Source organism: Larus michahellis, chromosome 2 (assembly GCF_964199755.1).
Source record: "Larus michahellis chromosome 2, bLarMic1.1, whole genome shotgun sequence".
NCBI classification, from domain to species: Eukaryota; Metazoa; Chordata; class Aves; order Charadriiformes; family Laridae; genus Larus; species Larus michahellis.
Window position 1 is genome coordinate 72,459,585 of NC_133897.1, and position 19,315 is coordinate 72,478,899.

The 19,315-nt window shown below is 42.4% G+C and overlaps 1 protein-coding gene across 2 annotated transcripts in view; it reads left to right on the forward strand.

The window, feature by feature from the left end:
• The window catches only part of JARID2 (jumonji and AT-rich interaction domain containing 2), a 225,890-nt gene that overhangs the window by 90,973 nt on the left and 115,602 nt on the right, over positions 1-19,315 (forward strand). For both annotated transcript variants that reach the window (XM_074575853.1, XM_074575855.1), the window contains exon 2: positions 6,127-6,262. In XM_074575853.1, the coding sequence (XP_074431954.1) occupies positions 6,127-6,262 (136 nt within the window). The remainder of the gene's footprint in view (positions 1-6,126; positions 6,263-19,315) is intronic.

Here is a 19,315-nt window from a genome sequence, read left to right on the forward strand (position 1 = left end):
GTTAAACTCGATTAAAAGATTAAACATTAAATAAGTGTGAACTTCATTCTGAGAGGAGAAGGGAGTGGAGGGATCCTGATAGTAAGCAAAAGATTGCAAGGATATTGCTGTGCGTATATATGGGTATATTCAGTTTGCACGGTGCTGTGCTTGGCTGTAAGAAGTCCAAGCAGCATGATAGCTGCCAGAAGGAGCCAAAAATCTTTATTTATATAGCTTCAGTTGAATATATTAGAGTCTGGTTTCAAGTCATTACCCTGGAAGTTCAAATTTTCGCTAGGAGTTTCTGCTTAGAGGAGATTCTGCTGTCTGGTTGTGGAACCAGCCCACTTGTTCCTGCGAGTTATGCACCAATGGGCCAACGCTGGGGTTTTCCTCTGCGAGTGTGATGTGCATTCAGGGTGGTGAGAAGGTTGATGGAACTTTGCGATACGATGGAGACCTCTGCTAACGCAACAGGGGAAGTACATGTGTCGATATGGTAGTAAGACTTTGCACTTTCTCATGAGGTTCACGTCATACCATATATATACTGAGGAAGTGGGCTTCGTTAATGAATGAGTGTGCTAATTGCACTCAGTGGTGGTAACTTGCCCAGGACTGCACAGATCCCTTTCAGCCTTGGAAGGCATATCTAGCTTTTCCACCAATTTCTCTTAGGTCTGGCTTTTAGAGAAAAACAGGTATAACTGTTTTCTGTTGATAATATACAGCCAAAAGGCAAAATCTGTTGCAGGTCTTGAATCTAATAAACAAACATTTCCATTTTGGTCCTTCAACTGAGAAGTAATTTATATGATCTCTGAAAATGTGTTGTCTGTTTTTCATGCAAAAGACAGATTTTTGTTTTGTTGCTAACTAAACACAGAAAAAAACCCACCCTTTGAAATAGTTTTCCTTCAAAAATATCCTTAAGGAAAGAGTAGAAGCTTGTGGCTTATTTTTCCCATTGCTTCAAAATGACCTTCTTGCATCTGCGGGAAAGACTCTCTGGGGGCTGTTGAACCATGAAAGCATGTTCATTTAGGGCATTGGGTGCCACAGTGATTTTAACTGAGCATTGGCTGCAGTGCTGGAAAAAGAAAAAAGAGGGGGGTTGTGTTTTGTTGTTTTGCTTTCTGCAACCTGGCATGAAGAATGGGGTTAGGAGATGTGTGCTTGGGAAAGACCCAAAGAGAGAGCTGGAAACACGCCAGCCATACTGAGTCATAACACACATGCTTATAAGTATCTTTGTACCTTACAAAGTACTGACTTTTCAAATAAAACCATCACTGCTGTTAAAGTACTTACATAAAAGTAAAACAAATGGCATGGAGTGCTGCATGCATTCTCCCTTGTTCCAGCTCTGTTTTACCCCATGAACTGCAACTCCTGTTTGCTTAAGGCAAGGCCGGGCCAGGCTGAAGAATGCCGCGTCTAGTGATGATGAATGAATGGAGACACTTGAGTCGTGTGGAGACGTATGCTTCTGCTGCTTCTCGTGGAGCAAAGCAGCATGCAGCAGCGCCCACTACTCAGGCTGATGTTTCACGTACCCAGGAGGTGACGTGAAGCCTGCCTTTTGCTTTTTTTTTTTTTTTTTTTTTTTTTTAGGATTTGAGTATAACCTCAGAAATAGGAAGGCTGCGTGCAGGCCACATGTGCAAGCTAGGCAGCTGAACTGCAGTGAACAAGCAGCTAAGCTGTAGGTGAATGGTGAAAGGTACAGGTGATTTCGTTGCAAGTATATACACATTCAATAGTGATGTGCGTTAGTTATGGGTATCTATATATAGTTATATTAATGTATGCATTATATATTAATATGTATACATTTTAGTTCCTATACACACATATACGTATTGTATATTTAAAGCATTATATACATTTAATATGCACATAGCAAAACCACACACACACACGTATATATTTCTTCCCAAATTACCAGTATGTGGGAGCAGCCTGTTGCACTTTTCTACAAGCATCATCTCTGCAACTGTAGAGCCGAAAGCAAGCTGCCAGCCAGGCGGAGAACAAGAAAAGAGAGAGCGAGCTGCGGTGCTATCTGTGAGATAGCATCCTGTAAAGGAACGTGCTGCGTAGGTAAAGGGAGGTTATGCTCCTCTTCCCCGGCCCCTCGGACTGAACTTGCTCAACTGTTGCTTGGCTGCACTGGTAGCTGAAGTTCAGATATAAATGTATGACGCGTGGTTCCCTGAAATGGTATAACAAAGAAGGTGGCGTGATTAATTTTTTTTTTTCCAGTTTAAAGGAAATGATGCGGTTCTCTTTCTTAATTCTGCCCCAGGGCTTCCCTGGTTGTTTGCGTCTGTGACTTCTTTACTGAGTTTATAAAATAATCTTATTGTCAGATTGGGAGGCAGAAGTCATCTTGGCTGACCTACACAGTGAAGGCTGTGGGCTTGCTGTGATGAACCTACAGTTTAAGATGCTATTCAGTCCTCTTTTGGGTTTAAGTCAATGATGGACAATCCATTAGTTCCCCGTAAGTCGTTTCAATGGCTAATTACTTGCACAGTTGCAGAAATTGTTCTTTAATTCTGTCTTACATTTTTCTGAATTTGAGTTCCAGCTGTTGGATGATATTATACCCCTCTCTGCCAGCCTCAAGAGCCATCTATTATCGAATTTCTACTCCCTGTGGAAATACTTAAAGGCAGCGATCGAGTCAGTCCCTTTGAGGGTTTTTTTTGTTTGTTTGTTTTTGAGAAGTTACATAGATTAAATTCCTCAAGGCTTTCACTTGAGGATATTTCTAAATGGTTCTAGGGGTGTGTGTGTGTTGTTTTGCTAGAGTTAGATAACTCTTCCAGTTGTTGGCAGTGTGAGTGCAGAGCGGGGCACGCGGTGGCTCTCCCTGCACTGGTGTGACAAGGCAGAGACGATCTGACCCATGTAATTATGGTTAAATGTGTCGGGAGCTGGAGCTGAGTTGCTGGCGGAGCAGCAGCTCAGCTGGGCTCCGAGTCAGCTGCTCTCCGGCTTGCGGCTGCTTTTGTGCCGCAGGCTCAGGGGAAGATGCCGTCGACGATTGTGAAACCTTTTTATTGCTCCTGCCTATGGAGCCACGTGAATGCGGGTGTTGGCAGCAGCTTAGCCCCTTATTTTGCTGACTTTGGATAACACGGTGTTGGGGAACTTGAGGACCTTTTTTCAAGCCGAGTGACGGGTGCGGGGAAAGCCCACAACAGAGCCGTGTAGACAGGACCATGGCTGCAGCCTCGGCACAGCTGGGCTCTGGTGTGGAGACACTCTCCCATGGGCACCTCGGTTGATGGCTCTGTGAATTGAGCGTGGTATGAAATATTATTGAGTTGCTTTGGGAGGGTTGCTGAAGAAGGTCTGCCTCCTGGGACCTGTCTCCTTGCTGGTGGCACTGTAGCCCACGCAGCCCCCGGGCCGGTGAGAAGCCCTACAGCAAGGCTGGAGCCTCCAGCTGGCACCAGGAAGACATCTCGGTGGCCTTGTCCCTCAGAAAATAGGATGCCGGGTTGCACGCTGTCCTTCTGCATGTCCAGCATGTGATCTGGGAAGAGGGAGATGACTTCAGGCCCTTCACAGAAATACTTTGAGCAGGTGGCTTAGACCAGAGGCCTCCGGTATAGGGTGATCATCTCTCTCCCTCCTGCAGGAGGGACTGTAGCTGGCGTGTCCCCAGGCGTGGGTCTTACCTGCCAGCGGTGACTTACCGGCTGCAGTTGGCCCCTTGGTCGGCACATACCGATTTAAAGGTCAGTCCTGTCAGCGGGTTTCACCCTGTCGCTACTGACACAGTGAATGCCAACCATGTTCTCATTGCACTAAGCTGTCGTGACAAAGTGGGTTTAAGTGGGATTAATTTCTTGGGTTTTGGGGTTTGGTTTGGTTTTTTGGTTTTGTTTTGGGTTTGTTTTTTTTTTTTTGTGGGTGCATTTTTAGCAGGGATGAAGGGGTCAGTGGGAACAGGAACCAATGGGTGTTTTCGTGCAGTTTCCAGCTCCTCAGGGATTGCATGTTCTGGTGGAGGAAGGGGTTTGTTCATGGCTTCAGGACGGGCCTGGTGTTTCACAGGAGAGAGGCCTCGGGCTGACAGGGGCTCAGGAAAGCGGCATGTCTCTGAGTACGGCTTGGATTAACTGGGCTCAATCGTTAACACGTCTTGTGTATGCTTTGGCTTAAAGTATATAAAAATACAGGTTGATAGTTTTGTTGCCTCGTGGCGGGTTGCTGTGTAACTCCTCTGGGCTGCAGAGTCAGGAGCAGTGTGCCTGGCCAGAGGGCTCTTCATCCTCTTCCTCACGTTTGCTGCCCATTCTATTAGGAATTTGTACAAATAGCAGTGAAGAGAGCAAGTGGTGTCTGCAGGCCTGTGTCCATAATAAGCATGGGTGCCGGAGGTGCTTATGAGTGTTTATTGACTGAGCACGATTCCCTTGAGGGTTTAATAAGTAGTTTCTGTGACAACAGAAATGTGTGACATCCCGCCAAGCCCTTGTCTGTGGGATTCCTGTCTGGGTTTCCTCTCCTTACCTACCAGCCAGTGGGCATGTAAATGGGCTGTCTTTGGGCAAGCTTTGTTAAAATCGAGCAGGCTGCAGCCCTGCCATGTTTAGTGTCGCTTCTGGTTAGGGCTGAAATTGTGTTGGCAGCAAAGTGGTAAACCGGCGTTGTTTGTGTAAACCTCTGATGACAAAATAACTGGATGTACTAGTCCTTTTAAAATGCTTGTCGGGAGATTTTTTTTTTCCCCCCGGTTGCTGTGGGTGTTGGGTTACAAAGTTTGCTTTCTTGGCCCAGAGCTGCCTGCGCTGTAAAGCTCCCTGGGCATAGCTCAGCTTTGTTCAAAGCATAGTAGCTTGTGTGAAATGCACATCGTGCTGCCAAAATGCCGGCTGCTTTCACTGCACTGGTTGTGTTGCCTTTTTTTTGTGTGTGTGTGTTTTGTTTTTGTTTTGTTTCCCCCCTTTAAGTAATTTGTCATTCAGTTTTTTTGGAGGGGGGAAATGTTTTTGATCATGATTCAGTAGCTGAATGCCAATATCTCACTAGAAGAGCAAAGAAAATGGTCACCCTAAACTATGCTTATTTTTTTTGAGGTTGATGGCGTTGGTCACTTCTTTGACACAGAAGATGGTATAAACTCTCCTACCTCCTGGTGTGGATTGCTGATGGGGCTTTTGGGGTTTCCAGTGGAGTGTGGCAGTGTGCCGTGATACGCTTACCTGCCTAGAAACGTTAATCTTTTTGCTTGGCAGTGATGTAGCCCTTGAGGAATTCAAGGGCAAGAATGCTCAAATAGTGATTTTTTAAAGACCCCAAGACAATTATAGGGCTTATGAAAATATGATGACTTACCTGATCTCACTTATGTCTTTATATCAATTTGCTGACTTAATTTATTTGAATGCTAAATGCTTTAGGGAAATGCTTTTCCAGGGAATTAATCTTTTAACTAAAGCAAGTACTAAATATGACATGCACTAGTATTCCTTTTGACAATATAGCATTTGTCTCTTAAAAATAAAGCAGAAAACATGTGCTCCGGGGGCCAAATTCCACTTTGCTTTATGCTGAGATAAATTCAGAGTAACTTCATTGTTATCAATATACAACTTCATTGTAACGCTACAATAAATGCAAATCACCAAACCAGAGAAAAAAAAATCCTTAGCCAAGAGGCACAAATCAAGGCCAAAACGGCAACAAGAGAAGTTGGTTCACAAAAGTTACCTCTTAAATTTCTGCAACATTAAATTTAGTGGGTTCCCCCCTCCCTGCCCTTAATTATCTGGGAGAGCACTTCCTGGCTCTGATAAATTTCTCCATAAGGGATTCATTATGAGGATTTTAACAAATAAGTTTCACCTCCTGTCTAACACCTGGTACACAGCTACTGCTGTTTACAGGATAAAGGATTAGAGGGACTAATGCTCTGATTTGATGATTGTAGTTATCTTTCTGTTCTCTGTTAGAGCTCGTTGAGTTTAGGTTGCATTTTCTTACACAGTATTTTTCTTCAGCTTCTCTCTTTTTTTTTATTGCAAATAATCTGTGTAGCCCTAGGTTATTGGGTTTTGTTTATTTTGATTTTGTTTCAGATGCATACAACTAATATCTCCTTTCCATTTTCTCCTTCTTTTTTAGGATGACAGCGATGGGATTCCCTGGTCAGAGGAGAGAGTGGTGCGGAAGGTCCTGTATTTATCTCTGAAGGAGTTCAAGAACGCACAGAAGCGGCAGCACGGCGATGGCATTAGTGGGAGCCTCAAGGCAGTGAATGGTGAGCTGCCCCTGTGGTACTGACCGCTGGAAGGACTCAGTCCTTTTCAATATGGTTCTTCTGCTGTAGTGAGGAAGGAGACCAGTGCACCATCTGGCATGCACCATGCCCTTTTGATCTGCACAGAAGAACTTGTTTCTTAAGTGCTTAAAATGCCCGGTTTGAACAATCCATATGTTTTGGTTTCTGGTGAACTGATTGAGATGGGAATCAGGGTGGAGGGTAAGTGTCAGGCGGGAGGACAGGGTCAGGCTGCTGTAGAGAAGGAAGCTCCTCTGACGGGCCTGCTACCTGGTGTGCTATGTATGTCGACGGAGAATGTATCCATTGAAAGGCGATTGACTCCCCAAGTTATGCTGGGGAAGGACAGCTAAACAGAATTTGCCAATTCTATGCCATTTACATGCAAGAAACTGTCTAACCAGCATCTGTAACTCTGGAGTGATCTCAGTCCATGCTGTCTATTGTCTAGAGGTGAAATGGCATAGGACCTACGTAAAAAGATTTAGGGGACAAATGCTGGGACATCAGACTCCCCTAGTTCAGTGGTTCACAGAGCAGTTGTTTAAAGGCTTTAAAAGGAGATGTAGACAAACCTAGATGACAGGGGCTTGAAAGAAATTTAATTTTATTTATTTAATCCTTTGGCCAATTATTATCTGTTGCTCCCCCCACTTCCCTTGCAGCTTGCTTAAAAAAGCCATGGTGTCCTGAGAGGTGAATATAAAGTGTGTCTCTTTCAGATTCACTCTCTGATACAGGACCCTTTCTTGAAAAGGCTTTGTCATGCTGGCTTGAGCCTTGAAAGTGATGACTAGCAGGATTCAGATTTCTGGGCAGGCTTACGGTATTCTCTTCACTCACAAGAGCTTATTTGTTTCTTTATGGAGGTTTATGGCAGTTCCTTTTAGGCATGTGCATAACTATACATGTGCTAATGCATTAAAGCAGCAGCTGGGTGCTTACTTGGTAGGTTATTCATATTTATATGTAGCTTGCATTTTTGACATGGTGAGTCAAATTTCATTGCGTTTTCACTGAGTGTTATTGCTGACAAGGCAAAAACCTAGGGGAATGGCTGGATAGCTACAGGCAGCATGATAAAGTTACTGTATTGCGTAAGCAACTGCAAACTCCTTAATGTGATTAAAGAAGACCTCAGACTTCTGAGTTCAGTAATAATATCAAATACTGATTTGATGGGAAGGGGCATCTAGCTTTAGCAGCAAGCCATTAATAAGCTTGGAGGTGTACACAAAACAGTGCTGGCTTTTTTCCCTCCGACACCTCTGCATCATTGATCTTCTGTCAAACACAATTTCTCTTGGAAAGTTTCTTATTCCATTGTGGGGGTTTTGTTTAGTCAAAGGAAAAAAGTCTAAAGGCGTGAAGCACAGTAATTGTGTGTTAGGAGGCTTTGATAGTGTGCCAGGTTACAGGATGACTGAGGTTTTTATGGTGTCTAGTTTCTCCAAAGGCAGCGTAGATGAAAAGTGAGTTGGCTGGGAATGCTGTGTCGATGCAGGTATCAGACGCAGAGTATGCCACCAGCTTCCTCTGGCAGCAGCACGGCTCGCATCTTCAGAGCTTGCCTCTTGCATTCAGAACTGTAGTGTTAGGTGCTTTTTGTCCTTCACAGAACTAGGTGATCAGTTCTTTGGGATCTGGACCTTTTTTTTTTTTTTTTGGTACCAGAATGATATTCTGTGTTAATCTTTCTGTTTGTTAAATGATTCTTTAAATGTCCTGTCTCAGCACTGCTCTCTTTCAACATCACTGTCTAAAAGCTCTTTTTTATCTACTGATATCTGGAACGCTGTTTAATTATACAGAGAAAAAAGCTTTGCAAAAGGGAGGAGGATTGATATTGTGTGGTTACATTAAGAAAATCAATTTAAACATGCAATTTGTTTGTTACATCTTTTAAAAAAAACCGAAGCCATGTATTTTCAAATCCACAGGTCTCTGTGGACTGAGGAAAAAGCAGGTCATCCTAAGAAATTACCGAGCTATTTTGAATTCAGGAAAACGTAATATTTTAAGAGTGAGCCTTAGATCCATGATTTTGGATTTAGGAAAATGTAATATTTTAAGAGTGAGCCTTAGATCCATGATTTCATACTGTTGGAGTAAAAAATATTTCCTTGCATGTGTCCTTTGTTGCAACATGCAGGCCACAACCAGTGTTTCTTGTGAGATACTCCAAAAAGTAGCATGCAGTTTAAATAGAGTTTTACATGAGCAATCTCTTTATTAATATTCAGCACCCATAGCCCTCAGGGAGGAGGGCGGGGGGTATCTAGCTGAAATAATTTTAAATTAAATGTGCTCAGTGCCTCTGTAAAGCTGGGCCCCCCTGGCTTTAATTCTGGTTAGGGTGCTTTGCCTTGCAAACATGACAGAAAGGGTTGCATCCAGTGTAGGGTTCCTGCAGCGCAATCCTGTTGCTGTCCCTAGTGAACTCTAAATGGTATTGCGCCTTCAGCTGTTGAAAATAGAATAGATCACCTTCCGGTACCTAGCAAATTTAACCCTTTCCAGGACTGGGAAGGAGGGGTCTGAGTGGGGTTCAAGCCTTCCGAGCTCCCTGCTCAATGTGGAAGTGTGGATTGGTCTCACGTACTCCTGGGAGCTCAGGGGATGGCAAACAAATAGGTAGCAGGATTTAAACTTAGTGCCACCATCTGTAATGCAGAGAGAGTTTCTTTGTTCTGGTTTTATAACTGCCATCCCTTAAATTTATGTATTTATAGACTTGCGACCTGTAATTTGTTTCAGTAGAAAGCACTTACTTTTGGCAATAGAGGAAAGAAAAGTACAGACCTTGCAACTGGTGTCTTTAAGAAGTTTTTATGGATTTGAAGTGGCTGAAGTTGCATAAACATGCTGTAAAAGCTGCTTTGCCAGTGTTTGCCAAGCTACAACTAAACTCGTATGAAAATGAAAAATGATTGTCAATGCTATTTCAGCTGGTGAGTACAGTAGTATCACTGTTAATGATTTGGTAGCCGGAATAATGGTGCCTCTTTGATTGATAGTGCAAAAAGCAAGTCCATTTTAAATGTGAGAAATGAACCCATTAACAGGAGTCTTTTCTGTACTAAAGTTTCTGCAAGCTCTAAGATGGGCTGATGGTGGCACAGACACAATTAACTTTCATGCCTCTCTGAATAATAAAAGTAAAATAAAATTTAAAATAAAAAATTCAAATTACTTTTTGAGATTATACGTATTATAGTACCTTGGCTGTCTCTGCCTCACTATTAAAGGTATTTGTCATCCTGAAAACAATCCTGCCATTTTCTGTTTGTGGCTGAAACCCGTACTTTAGAGGGATTTTGTTTGGGGTGGTGGTGTATTTGCAGGTCTCCTTACTTCTACCTTTTTTTTTTATACCTCCTTTTCACCTGATGATTTCTACTTACGTGTTGTGCTGCCGGTTATTTTTCATCCTAACTGTATTTCTGCTTTCTTTACACTTATTTCCCACCCCAAGCTAGGATTTCAGAGAAAGACGGGCAGGTGTATTGTAGCTATTGTATCAGTGGATATGTTGAATGCATGTTTATGTTGACTCTAGATATTCACAGAGTACAGAATGATACCCTACAGTATGGCTTTGTTTGCTACTTGTTCCTCTCCAGCATGTGGGAATATAAAATCTGAAAGAGATGATTCTGCAGGTTGTCAAGAAACCTTCTGCAGCCCTAAATGGGATACTGGAACTCTGATTATGGAAACAAGGTCGTGTGCTGGAAAACCCAGAGGGACCTCTTTAGTGATTTTGATTACTGCTGCCTGTCATTTGTGTTAGGATTTTAAGAATAGGGATTGGTGTTTGGAATTGTGATACCAATTTTCAGAGATCCTCATGTAAAAGGAAAGCTAATTCCCTTGGGAAATTGTTTTCTTCTTATGTAGCTTAGAATGTGAGATACGGCTGTAAAAAAGGCAATGAAAGATGTAATTATCGCTTGCATTCTGTTTTTAAGAATAAATCCAGTACCCTCAAAAGAGTATATCATAAAGCAAATTTTTGTGACATAAGGTTTTAAATTCTTTGTATCAAAACTTGTGATAAACAAGAAATTTGTGATACAAAAGTGCTAGTGTTTTGTAAATAGGAAAAGGGCTAAAGTTTTCTTGTTTGTTTAAGGTGGTTAGTTAATCTACAGAGATGACAAACCAGACATCAGAATTATTCAAGCAAATAGTGCATTTTCAGCAGCTATACTTTGTCCTAGAGAGGTGTCATGGAAATTTCCAAACATGCCAGCTAGGTTAAGCTTGTGGCAAACATGATCTAGTTGGGATATCAAATGTACGCGAGGAAATGCTTTGGTTCAAGGCAGAAGTTGGAAGTCTTGCTCATTTAGTCAATCAAGAGGTGAGTAAAAATATGTAGTTTTGCTATTCTGAGACATTTCACCTTACATTTAGGATTGTTAAATTTATTCATTTATGTATGTTCTTTAAACAGAGCAGGAACAATGTCAGCACTTTGATGGAGGTGGTGGTTGGTTCACAGATGTCTGTGGTGCCTCTTCCTCCCTTGTGCTCGTCTGCTCCTGCTCTCAGACATTCCCACACAAAAGCTAATGTGACTTTTGTTGGAGGCTTGCTTTTTTCAAAAATGACATACCTTGGAACTGAGAGGCAAGAGCGTCTGAGGCAGCCCACAGCCGAAGTGCAGCGCTGGACCCAGCGGCAGCAGCCTGCTCCGACACCTGGGTCTACCCATACCTTGGCTGCTGCATTAGCTGGCCAGTCCGGCTGGGGCAGGCAGCAGTGTTATCTGGAAATAGCTATTTTTGCCATTGCTGCACAGATTTTTCAAGTGTTACCTGCTCACTGCACAGGAATTTCTGTCGACGCTCTCCAGTGGGCCATGTCAAAATGAAGCTGCCTGGTGGTAAGGTGGCATGGGGCTGGGTTCATCCAACTCCAACTTGTTGGTGAAACCTCTTTTCCCTGGCCATGTAGATGGTACCCCAGACATTGTGTAAAAATTGTGACAGATGTGGTAGAAATGCCTAAACACAACTAAGCCAGGTGATTCAGCTCGGTGCTGTGCATTGTCTGCCAAAAGCCAACTATGTGGGGGTGGCAGCAGCTGGCAGCAGGGCAACCATGTCTTCTCTGGGTTGAGGCCACCTCTCTTCTCTTCCCACTTGTGCAGATAAAAACACAGCAGTGCTCAGGGAAGCGCCGCTGTCTTAGCTGCATCCCTACGTGCCCACCCAGAGCGGTGCGTGCCTCCTTCCTCGCTGATGCAGGCATGTAGGCTGGACCACCACCTTTAATTTTGAACAAGAAAGTAGCCCTCTTCATTCACTGTGGTGGTACAAATACACTGGTAACTTAATCTCTCTTATTTCTGAAGGCTGCAATTAAATACTGGAAGAAGGTATTATGCTAACATTTGTCTAGGGAGCTTTTCACTGCATCAGTGATGTGAAATTGCGTTTGTTGACAGTGGGTAATGTCTGTCTGTCTCCTAAGCTTTAGTAGAAGATTGTAAGTGTGCCAAGGACCCTTGTCTGTGTAAGTGGATTTTTAAAATGCGTTTACAGAAACAGAAATACCTTTTTCAGCTCTGCAATATTTCCCCTTTACATTCAGAGTAAACAACCTTTTTGGCTAGTTTTAAACTGTGATTAAATATAGATGTTTTCATCTAAAAGGTTCAGAAAATAAGCATTTGAGCAGATCTGTCATGGCACTCAACATCACTTTCACTTTGGTGCTTGCTGTCAAGTGAATTTTAAGATTAACAAATAAATAACAGGATGTTGGGGTTGGGCTCCACTGAAAATTTCCAAATCTCTTTTCCTTTCTTTGTTTTTTAGAATAGGATTCCTTTTCAAGCCTGCCAGGGACTTGCTTATTCATCGTCTGACACAGGCTCCTTTTGCCTTTTCCATCATCACCACTTATAAAAATTCTGCAGGCCAAATTGTGCCCTCAGTGATCTCTACCCAATTCGATTATGTCCAAATTGTGCTCCTGTCTTAACACAATTTCAGTGTTCGGCAAGACCGCCAGAAAATTTTCTCTTGCAAGACACCCGTCATCCTTTTTCTCTCAAGCATAACAGAGGTGGATATTTTTTTAACCAGAGAAAGAGAAACAGAGGAATTGTGTAATTAATTTTCTTAAAACTTCATTTCATGGCTATCTAAAAAGAGTTGCTATTGCCCAAGTGCATTTCTAGTCAAAGCAATTCTAAAAATAATCTTGCCTCCCTGCATATTGCTAATTGTAGGTAATGGAAAATGAAAATGGCAATGAAGAATCTGCAGAGGCGTGTGCATAATCTGTAGGAGACTGAATTATTTCAAGTCTAAAATAAATAAGGTGAGGAAAGGTAAGGAAGAGTTCAGCAGCGGCTGATGGGTCTGGTTCCCCTCTTTTCACCTCCTGTCTGGTACTGGCTCTGCCGTTTGTCTGCCCGTGCAGTGCACCTGGTTCAGCGTACTAAAGCGTCAGAAAACTAGCCCAGAAAAATGATTTAAAAAAATAAATAATTTTCTTCTAGTTTAATGAACTACACAGGTTCATCAAAAGGTCAGATGAACACCAAGTGCTCATTTGGTGGAAATGAGGGGCCAGTGTACCTTGACTGAAAGCCGGAGGAGGAGGAGACCGGACTCGTCTCTTTTGTTTGCAACAGTCTATCTTGCCTAACCACAGCTTTAGGATTGGTGCAGTCGTCTTGTCTAACCACAGCCTCAGATGCTAGAAGGGACAACAGTTGCCTGAAATAGGAGCAAAAAAAGATGCAGCATAAAAACTTGTTGAGAAGTCCTTCACAAGTGTAGGTGTGAGATTTATGTATTTCTTTAAAAAAAATAAAAATACAAAACATCATTGATGTAGTAGTGAAAGTCATTGGATGGACTGTCCATGAAACAAAACTTTGCCGTAATCCCAACAGGGGACAGCAACTTTGTTTTCCTTGACTCAGGGTCATACTTCATAGCTGCTGCCTTGGATTTATTGTTTGTATCAGCAGTCCGGAGAGCACCCTTGAGTGCAGACAAGCAAACCCCTTCATTCTATCTGGCAGCCATAAAATTGCCAGACAGCCTAAATTTGCACCCTGGCATCTTTTTGGCTGGCATGTACCGCCAAAAGGATGGTGATGGTTTTACCTTGTAGGATTGCCAGCTCTGTCCAAAATTGTACCTTTTGTCAATTCTAGGTTGCTTATTTTAGAAGTGAAACTAAGGCATAACTTAGCACACTGCTTTTTTGACCGTAATATTCAGTGAGAATCCAAACGGTGCATCTAACTCAACCGTTTATTTGGATGCCATATGAAGAAGATTAAATTTGTTAACATGTGGTTGTTTTTTTGTTTGAATGACTAGATTTTTATTGTGATGTTAAAAACCAGAGAGATCTGCTTAGAGCATCGTCCTTCAAGCTAACCGGTTGGGGTGGATAGAGTTCATGCTGGTGATCTGAGATGAGAACTGGTGGTTGGTGCTGGTCGCTTTCTGCAGCTCTTGAGTTGTGTTAAGAAGAGGTAAAGAGATAACTTGTAGTTTACATAGAAATCAAAACAGAACAAAATTAAACAGCTGTTAAAGGTGCTGTAAATAATGGAGTTCGACAGCATGATTTGTCTGGTGGATCGTGCTATCGAAAGGGATGGAAAACTTGCACCAGGTGCGGACACGAAGTGGAGATAAAGATAGCAATCCAGCAGTATGTGTAGAAGAAGTCAGGAAAATGCTCCTCAGTTTAAGAGCAATAGTTCTCAGAAGGCATGGGAGGGGGGAGAAGGGTACTTTTACCTCTTTCTGTCTGTCTGATGCCCAGTGCTTATCATTATTATTATTTTAGTGTTTATTAAAATGGTCTAATGGAGACCAAAGTTCTGCAGGTTGGAATGTGTAGCTGCTGTTGTAAAGAGGGTTTAAATTTCAGTATTCCTGTTGTTCCCCTGTTGCCCATGATTGGCAAAAAGAAACTGTGCATTAAATAATCAGTGTTTTTAATTTGAAGGACAGACAATAAGGGATATAACCAGAAAAGCAGCAAGGAAAGTAAAAGTCAGTCATTGAAATGGCATACTCTGTTTTATTAAGAAAATAGGAATGCAACAGGAAATAAAATCAGTGTCGCGAGTTAAACCAGGGAGATGTCTGTCATACACGCAGACTGTGTAATACAGTTTACTGTAGTCAGTCCTAGGGAACAGTATTTTCTGAAACTGTCTGTGCTTTGCTTTGAATAAGGCTTTTGTTAATTATTTTTATGCTATAGCTTTGAGCTATTAGTGCAAGACTATGTTTTGTGGAGTGCTTTCAGAGTATTAGAGAGAGCACATTTTCAGTGTTCAAGGGCCTGTCTTGTGTCTTACAACCTCCACAGCAGTTTTTCCTTGACATGGGGAGCATCTTGGCTTGCTGTTTGAAAGACTGGAAAGAGTTTAAGAACTATTTGGTCCAGCAGGACAATCTTAAGGCCATTAGGCTGTGTTTAATCAGAGTAGACGTAATATGTGCTGTAAATCTTATTGTGTCAACCCTGGCAGTAAACTGGTTTTAAAAGAAAGAAGAAGAGATTAGTGACAGATGGCTGTAACTGCTGATGGGCACAGTAGCCACTTCTGCAAGTTGCCTGACACAGCTGCCAATGTACCTTACTTTTCACCTCAAATACCCTCCATTGCCTGTGTTCCCAGGCTTTGACCTTTTAAGTGTTGCGAATTGAAATGTGTTTGGTGATCCTTGTAGTGATGTGGAGTAAACTGAAAAACATCAGTAGATTGGTATTGCGTTATTTTTGGTTGTCATCAACCCATGTTTGAACGTAGAATTTCTGCTGTGAGAAACAAGAAAATCAGTTGCCTTTTTGAGTAACAAAACTCTTCAGGAATTAGTCATGTTCATTTCACGGCTCATAACAGCCTGGGAGATTGGTCTGTGCCCTGAGTTCGTGCCTCCACGTTTCGGTGGGATCTTTTTGATTTAAAATCTTCAAGAAACTGTTCTGAAATAACTGCTGTCTTTCGATAACTGATGATGATGAGAGGTTCATCACATAGCAGATACTTCCCAGTGCTTGTGGGTGAATGCTTTCCGGAAAATAAATATAGCTTACCATGTATACTGTTAAGTCATAGCAGATTGCTCTACATCATTATAAATGCGCATACATTTTGAAATCTTTTTTGTGTGTCTGACTAGCACAGATTTATTACATGCAGTTAACATGATGTTGTATCCAGAATTAGATGAATACATGTTTTCAATAACCTGTCTTTGATGTCCTTTATTTACGAATTTAAATGAATTTAATACTGTTAAGGGGTGTCCAGTCAAAGGTGTAGAAGTAGAAGCCTTGTGCTTAGGGCGACAGAGGATGACAGTGACAAGATTGACGTGCAAGTGTTGTTTCTAGTACACCTGGAGAAGTTTCCAGCTCCAAGAGCTAAAGGCTGCTGAATTTCCACCTTTATCCATCCTGTTTTCTCCCCTCCCAAGACTGTTAGTGAGCACTGCAATTGTAGTCGGGACCGTGTGATGTTTCAAATCTGTCCACTAAGAGGCTAACTCATTCCAGATAAGCCTTGAACAGACAACATTCATTTTTTACTTTGCTCAGAATTTCCTGTGCTTTGTTCTGCATCTGTTTGTGAAAGACTGCGTTATCTTTGAAAGCCTTCATCTTGTTTTCTTTATTCAAGCTATACGCTAAAATGGAAAAAGGGAAGAGCTGGAAGGAGCCCAGCTGGAGCAATCTGCCAAGGATCCCACAGAGGGATGGAGCTGGCAAACTCCTGAAACCTCTTCTGCTGACCTCTGGTGCAATTTGGGAAGTCAGGAGATAAGCCACTTTTCCTGCAAAAATTTGGCCTCAGCCAGCCGTTCTGAGTAATGCCCAAACACCAGCATTTAATTGCATTTTTCTTCTTCTTCGCCCAACCCTCATTTAGCTTCAGTAGCAGTCAACCTTAAAAATATTTCAGTTCACCCTCTTCCTATTCTTTTGTGTGTGTGTGTGTAAACAGGCATGTTGGAGGTAAATTGCACCTTCACACACTCTGTTTGAGCCAGGTTGCCTCAAAAGCAGGTTCTTCCTAAAACACCTCCCTCAGACAATGGTGTCTCCTCTGGTGCTGTGAAAGGTGAAAGCATTTCATGGCCAACTGTTTTTAAAGATGCTCTGTTTACTGCGGCTACAAGGCACCCCAGTGTTTTTGTCATGCCTGCTGTGTACGAGGAGAGATTGAAAGGAGCTTAACAGTGATGAAAATGGCACAGAGGGAGTACAGTTTTTCCCTTTCTTCTCAATGTGGGAATTTTCTTTCCATTTCAGGGTGGAAATGCTGTCACATTGTTAGCGAGAGAGTGCTAGAGCCATGGGAGAAGTGTGTTCTCTCATACAGGATATTCAGAAAAGGCCATCTGGGTTCTACTGAAGCGTACAGATGGAGGTGTATTGGATGGAGAGGGTTGAAGAGGAATTTCATCCCCTCCTGTTTTTTCCTGATGCCTGCTCCCTTGCTGTGATGTTGGGATCTCATCTACAAGCCTCAAGCGTTCTCCTGCTCACTAGTTCTGTAAGCCAGAAGGAAGCGAGTGACATGGTTGCACAGAACCTCAAAACTGCAATGTCATATAGGAATGGGCTGAGGTTGAGGAGAGGCATATTCCTGTTACGTAGCCTGCATGCAGGGCTTGATTTTCCTTCCCCCCTGTTGGTTCCTATGGTGCGTCTGTCCAGGAACATGCTTTCTTTTCCTAGGAGGAGAGTCCTGACTCTTCTCTTTAATATGACAATCTACTTGACAGGACTGTAAGCAAAAAACTTTATTGTTTTGCCAAGATAATGAAATCTTGTGCTTTCTACAGTAGTTGTTCTGCTTCTACATCTCAGGAGGTCAGCAGCGATTACCTCCAGGAAGAAGCCACGAATAAGGTATAGAAGTTACCAGAAAGTGGCTTGAATTCCAAATCTTGAAACATTGTTGTTGCTACTCTTCTCTCCCCTCCCCAAAATCAATTTGAAGATGGCCTTTTGTAAAGCAACTAGGTCTGTGGTTAGGGACTACTTGTCAAGTTTTATTTAGATGGAAACCTGTCCCAGAAGCTTTACCTCATCTCATTGTCCTGCAGGGATGAACTTCAAATGCCAGTTTACCTTTGCCCCAAAATGACCTTTTCTAATTGAAATGGACAAGGCTGTCTTAGCTAAGTAGATAAGAACAGCCCGTTTGCAATTGTAGGTTTAAATGCACTCTTTCATAGATTGCCTTCGCACAGTATGGCTGTGTCCTTGAATATTTAAAGTCTCGTTAACAAGAGACCAGAATTGAAGAGTAAAAGTTCTTTGTGAAAGAGAGGTTTTTGAGCCACAAGCTGATGTTGATCTCTCCTAGGCTGTAGGAAGACTGTTTGGTACAAAGTCCCCTTTATGCCAGCATGGAAGGCGCTCCAATAAAATTGTCATGCAAAGTCTTGAAGGTTGATTAACATCCAGAGCATAACACGGGGTTATATACAAATACTCTGCTCATAAAGTAGAATAAATGTGCCGTTAGTTAAGGGATTGCTTAGCGCAGAAAACCACCTTTCTTTCTGTTATGGATCTAGACGTCTGCTACTAACAGCCTGGAAAGAAGACTTTTTTTTTTTTTTTTTTTTTTAGAATAGTTGACTGATTGGAAAAAGGAGTTTAAGATACTGTCTGCGAACTTGAACACTGAGGTTTATGGGGAAGATGGTTTTGCAGTCCTTTAATTTCCCTGGTGTAGTCGGATGTCAAGATGGTGCTAGATTACCATCTGGCTGGATCAAAATTATAACTGCTAAGTAAATTTCTATTTAAAGCTTCTCAAACCATTTTGGACTCAGTGGGGATAGTCTCATGAAAACTAAATTTGCAGGAGGACTTAGAAAGGAACAGACTCTGCTGAGAAAGACAGACTGCTCTTCAGTTTGTGCTTTCCTACTTCTAGGAGAAATTCTGCCAGTACAGACAAAGGACTCAGTAACTTAAGCCAGGTTTTAAGAAAATAGCTTTCAGCTTTTGTCCCGTGACTGCTTTCCCTCCTGACTTAGGTTGACTGGAGTCTTCTTCAGGCAACAGGAACCCGAGAGTAGACTAACAGAGATGGTGTTTTCCATGTTGGCTCTGTTTCCCTTTACTCACATTGAAAGCAATGGAAAAATACTGTTTTGGTGTCCTCTTGTCATGAGAAGACTTCAGTTCCCTAATGCACAAAGCATAGTAGGAAGGACCTCACTAAGCTCTTGATTTGTTTTCTCTAAAAATGAATGCTATTCTGCAGCTTGAAGGGAGAAGTTAAGGAAAGGTGGGTATTCCTCAGCCCCAAGGTTTGGGATCAGGAGGTAACGCAAGTTCAGCTGAAGGATTTGTGGAATTCTTCTGCTATGAAGAGGGGGAGGTGCTCTCTATTGGGCGCAGGTTTTGTCCTGATGTAGCCTGTTGGGAGCAGAAGAGTATTTTGGAAAGCAACACCTACTTTCATAGGAGATGTCCTGCTCTAATGTAGGTGGGGTCATGCCAAACGGAATTAATCTGCTAACATGTAAGAAACTTCTACTGATTATGTAAAAAAAAAAGTGCGTCCCTTTTCCCCCCAGAAGCTTGTAGCTTGTCTAAACCTAAGTACCATTTTGAGGAAGAAACTGGGTATGGCCCTTCTGACTGAGACCTGAACAACAGAGCTCATGCCTTGGTCAACGACAGGATTTCGTTGCAGGAGATCATGCAGCCATCAGAGAACTTAAAGAAATATGCTGGTTTAGTATTTAGTTGGAAACTACAGTGAAAAACAAAGGGAAAGCTGCTGGAACCTTGCTAATTGCAGAGCTTCTCGCGATACACACTTTCCCCCTCAAAATTCACTCAAGTATGATCTATGTTTTAGACTATGCAAGCCACAGTTTTACTTTACGTACTAACCAGTGATGTGCAGCAGATGTTGCTGAACACATTGTGTGCCGTCTCTAGAAACAGAGCATCTTAAACCTGCGTATGTCCCTGAAACACCGATGTGTGGCTTCCTTCCAA